Source organism: Apteryx rowi, unplaced genomic scaffold, assembly GCF_003343035.1.
Source record: "Apteryx rowi isolate R43461 unplaced genomic scaffold, aptRow1 scaffold_345, whole genome shotgun sequence".
Lineage (NCBI taxonomy): Eukaryota > Metazoa > Chordata > Aves > Apterygiformes > Apterygidae > Apteryx > Apteryx rowi.
In genome coordinates, this window is record NW_020449919.1 from 125593 (window position 1) to 133772 (window position 8180).

Below are 8180 nucleotides of genomic sequence, written 5' to 3' on the forward strand. Positions count from 1 at the left end.
CAGGTAGTGGAGGACATGCTAGAGGACGAGGAAGAAGAGGATGACAGAGATGACAAGGTAATTATCTTTCCTAGCACTTGGGTACCTGGGGATGGGAGAATTTAGACATGACACTGTTTTTACAGACAGTTAAAAAAGGAGTTGAAGTGTTTCAGTCCAGAAAATTGGACAGAGCTGTTTATCATCCTAACAATGCTACTGTGTGTTGCAGGAAAGGATAGAGGTCTATAAATCCTGCTGCTTTTTTTTTTTCTTTCTTTCTTTCTTTTTTTTTCTTTCTTTCTTTTTTTTTTGGTCCAGAGCTGGGTCAAATATTTTTTCTGCCAGGAACAAAAATAATTCAGCTTGTCTGGAACTTGATAGCTCTTGTGAAGATAACTGCAGTGACAACTGTTTTTGAAGGACAAAAATTTGTCCTGTCTTGAGTATTACAAGTAGGGCTGCACTTTAGGGGAAGAATGGTGTAAAAATAGCAACTCCATACTGGTTAAAGATGGGATATTGACATCTATAATTTTCAAAGAATTACTTGGTAGAGGAATGGCTGAAATGTTTTGCACTCTGTATGACATTTAAATAATCACAATTCTCATAGACATCCACTTGATTTGGAGTTGGCATTGTGGCCCAGCAAGCCGGGAAACTAGTGCAGATCATTCAGCTATTTGAGAAAATGTGGTACAGTTTAGAGGCTGCTGGTTGGGTTGAGGATTGCAACCACAGTAAATAACAGCTCGTTTTCCACGTCTTATTGAGCCAAGCTATGGGACTGCTTGGATTGGTTGTCCCCCAGGGAGAGGGAAAGAACCAGAAAAAAGAAATTAGAACGACCTTGCACCACTGAAGCAATGGCTAGCACTGGCAGGACAGCTTTCTGGTGAGACAAGGATAGTGAAGATACCTCTGTTGTTTYTGGTATTTTCATACCAGTAAGATGATATTTGTGAAAGAAAAGAGAGAGAGAAAAAAAAAAGATAATTTTGCAACAGCTCTGAATTAAAATACACATGATTTTGATCTTCACAGATGTTCCCCCACTTCTGTTGTAGTAAAGCAATGTTTTTTGGTGGGTTTTTTGGGTTTGGGTTTTTTGTTTTTGTTTTTTTTTGAGAGGAGAAAAACAGTGTAAGTGTATCTTAATTTATGCCCTTGACCTTTGTTTTTAGTTGAGATGTACAGTTATATACCACTGTAAGAATTCATATGCTGGCAGCAGCATTTGAAATGTCAGAAAATTCACCATGATTAATTAATCCCCTGAATGATTATTTTTCTGTTAGCTAACACCTAAGATTTGAGAGATGATAAAAAAATGAGTATTTTCCTCATTCCATTACCAGTTCAAACATTTTACAACTGACAGAAAGATATGTGAAATTCTTCTATACATCACTTAAATCGTTAGCTACATCATTTCAGAATCAGCAAACACTGTAGTAACAAAACCTCCTTTTACAAAACATGTATGTGATGGTTTTTAACACTAAATGATATGAGCATACACTTCTGGCAATAAAATATATGATTTATTGCAAAGGTCAGTCATGTAGCTGTGGAGAGCTTGTATTTTAACTCAACATGCTGGCTTTGAATCATCATTTCTCTTCTGATAAACACTGATCTGCCATCCATTTGTGGCCATTTTCTCTTGCTTGTTCTTGCTTTATTAGAGCTAGCACAAGAGTATCATCTCAACAGTATGTGTATTCCTGGAAATTTTAATAACTATGATTAGTTCACATACAATGATTCACTGCTCGTAGTTTAAGCCAACCTACTTAGTTACCACTTAGTTGTCTTTGGAAATTGCTAAACAAACTCCACAAAAAGGGAAAATGGGGATAGGGGGCAAAAAAGTCCTTATTCCACGGCTATTAATAGATGCCCAATAAAACATACCCAGTTAGAAATATCACTACAGATTTTAATGTTCTGATCTAATATTTAGCTTTCTGAAACTGATGCCAGATTTCTAACATATTTCTAGATATAGTTACCAAGGTTGAATAAAAGTGAGTACTTAACATTACCATGTGTATTCACATGCCTTTTTATCGAATATTTAAGAGCTATCTTTCTATGCAAAAGTTAAAGTTGATTTTTATAAATTCAAAGCTATCCTCATTAATATAATTTATTTGAGTTCTCATAATTTAATATGCTGTCAAAACACCCATTTGAATGGAAAATATATATATATATATATTTTAGTAAAAATGTATGGACTACCATGTACATTTGGTAGTCCTTGGAGTGGGCATTATATTGCACTGAGCTAAATTGTAAAACCTAAGTGTATAGTTAGGACTGCTTGTTTTTCGTTAGAATTCTGTTGGGGAGGGGGGTTGTTTGTTTTTTGATACATTCAGTCATGCTCTGTTAACCACTGCTGTTCTTTCTATATCTGTGTGTCAAAATAGAAGGAGCACAGTTTCATATTATTTTAGTTCATATGTATGTATTTCTAAAGCTTTGTGCAAAACGAAGCTTTGTGAGGAAAGAAATGCACGTTTTGTAACACCAGCTGGTAGTGACCTCTGGCTTTTATTATTTCTCTGTTTTTTCATATGGTATAATAGAAAAGTCAGGTCAATGGGTCTTCTTATGCGATAAAAGTAAAAAGATTAATAAATGTGCCAAAGCCTCACTTTAATTGAAACTGAAGCATATGTTGCAAGTATGTAAAATATGTCCCAGATGTTTGACCATGGCTAGTGTGTGCTTTCCCTGATTACCACAAGGCAGCTATTAGTCCTGTAACCTTTGGACTTAATGGTAAATGGGGTATTACATGGCACAAAACTGGAGCACCTGTTTTCCATTCAGTAAAGACCCCTGGCAGGCTTTACCTAAGCCTATCCATATGTTTTCACTTAGCAGATTGTTGGGCGATTATGAAAAGTGTCTTTCTTTAGGACCAGCTTAGATATTAGTCACTTACTCACAGTGAAAGGGCAACTCTTTGGCTACTTGATGAGGTCCGTGTGGGCATGCACTGATGTAGGTTTTGGGATGTGTGATGGAGGACTGTTTCTTGACATCCCTGAACTGCGGAGTTCAGAAGTAATAAATTGAGGATGATAAGTATTCAAATGCATGTATTTAGAAAATGTAATGCATTTTATTAATAGCAATTAGTATATTATTTGCTTCATCAAAATATTCTGGGTTTTATTAACTTTTTTTTACCCTATGCTGCGATTAGGGTAGATGGGACTGTAGATTTAAGGTCATAGGATTTTTTTTTTAACTGGAGAATACTAACTTTCATCTTCACTTGAAATATGACTAATAAACTAAAATGGCAAGAATACTTCCTGTTATCTCAGTTATAAACTGGTGGTTAATAGTGGAACACTTTTTCTAATTTCGTTTCTTTGTCATATTATGTCTTTAAGAACTGAAAAAGATGTTGTAGTTTTGTTTGGTTCAGGCATTTGTCATAAATTTAATACTAGTGTTTCAAAGAAATAGCATGAGATTCTGCATTCCATATGTTCTGTGCTGCTTGCTAAACCTATGCCAACCACAGATTTACAGTTTAATCTGATTTCTCTCTCTCTCTCTCTTTTTTTTTGGCTCCCTTCCAAACTCTGGCTTATACAGTACCTTAGCAAATAAGGGTCAGTTAAATTACATGAAGTCAAGTTATCAACGAACTATCAAATGAATTTTTACACAGTTATGTAATAACAGTGTAGCGGTCAATGTGCATAATCTATGTATATAATAAAGATTTTTCTTTGTCGTATAAAAAATTTAGATATGCTTTCCACACAGCTTTATTCTTTGACCAAGTTCCAGATGAGATTTCAGATAATCACAGAAAATTTCAGCTCAGCATTTTGTGAGTGGCACTCAGCATGCCACAGAATCAGGCCAGTGACTAATACTACTATTGCAGATTTAAGTGGAGGAAGACATACTGTATGGGCACTATGCTCTTTTAATTTTTTGTTAACAGTAACAATATTTTATTAAAACAAAATATTCAAATAGTTTGCACCTTTGGCTACTCTGTCTAGGCTTTCATTATTTGAAAATTTCTTAGCAGATATCAGTCAATGTTTTGTTTTGCTTTGTTTTTTCAAGATAACATGAAGCTTTTATAATGATAGCTGAGTCAAATTAAAATATATTTTAAAGCTTGTAATCATTTCTGCTGAGAGGTACTAACTTTGTTTTCAAGCCAAGATACATTTGTACAGGTATACCTTGGAGATATTGCAAGTTCGGTTCCAGACCACCACAAAAAAGTGAATATCGCAGTAAAGCAAGTCACACGAATTTTTTGGTTTCGCAGTGCATATAAAAGTTATGTTTACACTATACTGTAGTTTATTAAGTGTGCAATAGCATTATGTCTAAAAAAACCCGATGTACATACCTTAATTAAAAAATACTTTATTGCTAAAAAATGCTGACCATCATCTGAGCCTTCAGCAAGTCGTAATCTTTTTGCTAGTGGAGGATCTTGCCTCGATGTTGATGGCTGCTGACTAATCAGGGTGGTGGTTGCTGAAGGTTGGGGTGGCTGTGGCAATTTCTTAAAAGAAGACAGCAATGAAGTTTGCCACATCGATTGACTCTTCCTTTCATGAAGGATCTCTCTGTAGCATGCAATGCTGTTTGATAGCATTTTACCCACAAGAGAATTTCTTTCCAGGCTGGAGTCAATCCTCTCAAACCTTGCCGCTGCTTTATTAACTAAGTTTATATAATATTCTAAATCCTTTGTTGTCATTTCAACAATGTTCACAGCATCTTCACCAAGAGTAGATGCCATCTCAAGAAAGCATTTTCTTTGTCTTTCCATAAGAAGCAACTCCTCATCCATTAAAGTTTTATCGTGAGATTGCAGCAATTCAGTCACATCTTCAGGCTCCACTTCCAGTTCTGGTTCTCTTGCTTTTTCCACCCCTTCTGCAGTTACTTCTTCCACTGAAGTCTTGAACCCCTCAAAGTCATCCATGAGGGTTGGAATCAAGTTCTTCCAAACTCCTGTGAATGTTGATATTTTGACCTCCTCCCATGAATCATGAATGTTCTTAATGGCATCTAGAACGGTGAATCCTTTCCAGAAGGTTTTCAATTGACTTTGCCCAGATCCATCAGAGGAATCACTATCTATGGCAGCTATAGCCTTATGAAATGTATTTCTTAAATAATAAGACTTGAAAGTTGAAATTGCTCCTTGATCCATGGGCTGCAGAATGGACATTGTGTTAGCAGGCGTGAAAACAATATTAATCTCGTTGTACATCTCCATCAGAGCTCTTGGGTGACCAGGTGCATTGTCAGCAGTAATATTTTGAAAGGAATCTTTTTTTCTGAGCAGTAGGTCTCAACAGTGGGCTTAAAATGTTCAGTAAACCATGTTGTAAACATGTGCTGTCATCCAGGCTTTGTTGTTCCATTTATACAGCATGGACAGAGTAGATTGAGCATAATTCTTAAGGGCCCTAGGATTTTTGGAATGGTAGATGAGCATTGGCTTCAACTTCAAGTCACCAGCTGCATTAGCCCCTAACAAGAGAGTCAGCCTGTCCTTTGAAGCTTTGAAACCAGGCATTGACTTCTCCTCTCTAGCTATGAAAGTCCTAGATGGCATCTTCTTCCAATATAAGGCTGTTTCGTCTACATTGAAAATCTGTTGTTTAGTGTAGCCACCTTCATCAATTCTCTTAGCTAGATCTTCTGGATGACTTGCTGCAGCTTCTACATCAGCACTTGCTGCTTCACCTTGCACTTTTATGTTATGGAGACAGCTTCTTTCCTTAAACCTCATGAACCAACCTCTSCTAGCCTCAAACTTTTCTTCTGCAGCTTCCTCACCTCTCTCAGCCTTCATAGAATTGAAGGGAGTTTGGGCCTTGCTCTGGATTCAGCTTTGGCTTAAGGGAATGTTGTGGCTGGTTTGATCTTCTATCCAGACCACTAAAACTTTCTCCATATCAGCCAGAAGGCTGTTTCGCTTTCTTACCATTCGTGTGTTCACTGAGGTAGCACTTTGAATTTCCTTCAAGACCTTTTCCTTTGCATTCACAGCTTGGCTCACTGTTTGGTGCCAGAGGTCTCGCCTTTGGCCTGTCTTAGCTTTTGACATGCCTTCCTCACTAAGCTTCATCATTTCTAGCTTTTGATTTCAAGTGAGAGACATGCGACTCTTCCTTTCACTTGAACCCTTAGAGGCCATTGTAGGGTTATTAATTGCCCTAATTTCAATATTGTTGTGTCTTAGGGAATAGGGAGGCCCAAGGAGAGGGAGAGAGACAGGGGAACGGTCGGTGGAGCAGTCAGAACACACATAACAGTTATTGATTAAGTTCGCTGTCTTATATGGGCGCGGTTCATGGCGCCCCAAAACAATTACACGAAGTGAGCACATGCTGTTGGCAAAATAGCAGTGATAGACTTGCTCAGTGCAGGTTTGCCACAAACCTTCAATTTGTTTAAGAAACAAACAAAAAAAAAAAGCAATATCTGCGAAGCACAATAAAGCAAAGCACAATAAAACGAGGTATGCCTGTAATCTGTCTCAGAAGCATGCCCTGCATTTTCTACCATGAATAGGTCATAAGGAGGAAGAAAGAGAACTCTGATACAGAATACAAAAATACGGAGTATAAAAGAGAAGTTTATAATCCTATTGTAGTGGCAATTATTTTCTATTAAAAAATGCCTTCTAGAAGACTAAGAAAGAAACAAGGAGTGAGTGGAGGGAAAAGAGGGAAAAAAAATACAGAATTTAATGAAGAAATTGGTAGGCTCATCTATACCTTGATTCCACCATTAAATTCTACATGTACATAGCACATACATACTAACTGTAAATGTAAAATCTAATAACAGCTTCCAGTGAAAGCTGTAGCTGCATATAAAAAAGCTGTCCTCTAAAAAGTTAGTTAGACTATGTGTACGTATCAAACAAACCTACAACAGAACAATCTGGAAAAATACGTAGCTGGAATGAAGGTGAAACTTCTCAGTGCAGTTTGGCTAAATTTAATTGTTTACACAGAGTGATCATCACTTGATCACTGTACATTGGGCAATAAGGGACGTAAGATTTATGTAGTAATCATACCTAATAGGCAGGATGATGGGGTATACTACTTCAGCCTGTAAACTGGAATAGCAGCTGATGCTCTTTTCTGATCATTGGATCATCCTGATTCACAGTCAGGGAGCTCATTTTGATGGTGCTGGTATGCTGGAATTTTCATGGACCGTGCGGGCCCATTGCTTAGGTGCTTGCACAAAGAAGCAGTTTTCATCCTGTCCAGAATCAGGGCATTGGATGTGCTTCATGACCAAATGGCGTACCTTTGGGAAAAAGCTAACTTGGAAAGCCTTCTGAGAAGTTTTGTTCTTAGTGAAATCACATTTCTTTACCCTGGTGCAGTTCTGAAATATTATCAAAATTAGTGAGATCAGAATCTCTGAGAGTTATATCCAAAGTCTGGCAATCAAGGAGATGTGTGTATGATAGTCTCTGGGGGACCATGGGTCTATAAACTGTTGAATGAATTACACTCATCCATATATGTAATTTTTTCACCTGTGACTAATGTACTGTGGGTAATGTTCTTCATTTATTAAGTAATCCAAGTATAATTCAGTAAATTATTTAATCAAATGAAGAATATGTCTTAATTATGTTGGCTGTTTCAGAATGTGACATAATTTTGCCCTACATTTTTTCTCTCTTTAATGTTATTACTTAATGTAACTAAACAGATTGAAGTTCTTTGAGACAAGGAAAAGGTTTTGTTTTTACCTAGCTACTCAGAAAGTGAGTTTATAAAATGGAATGTGATAAAAATATCTGTATGGTCTTCTCTGTGACTCGGGAGAGAAACAATGAGTATTGAAAGGAAACAAGCAAGAACTTTTACTGCTGGGTTCTCTTGAAACCTCTGTGTGCAGGCCATTTGGCTCCTTAGTTCCAAAGGCATTCATTTGCTACGTAGCTTCAAAAAAGCAGCAGGAATGGGCCATCTCTCATTCTCTAACAGAATTTTTAAATACACTTTCACACAGAGTCCGGAGATTTGGGTTCTGTTTTAGCTACTGTGACAAACCTCTTGTGATTGTAAGCAAGACATGTAATCACTGATACTTCAGTATTTGTCAGACACCTGAATATCTCTTCAGGGTTTTTTTTAATTTTTTTGTTT

At 36.9% G+C, this 8180-nt stretch overlaps 1 protein-coding gene across 1 annotated transcript in view; it reads left to right on the forward strand.

Moving 5' to 3' along the window:
* Nucleotides 1–8180, forward strand: part of MCTP1 (multiple C2 and transmembrane domain containing 1) — a 167585-nt gene that overhangs the window by 125135 nt on the left and 34270 nt on the right. The window contains exon 15 of the mRNA XM_026072645.1: nucleotides 4–57. Coding sequence (XP_025928430.1) covers nucleotides 4–57 — 54 coding nt within the window. The remainder of the gene's footprint in view (nucleotides 1–3; nucleotides 58–8180) is intronic.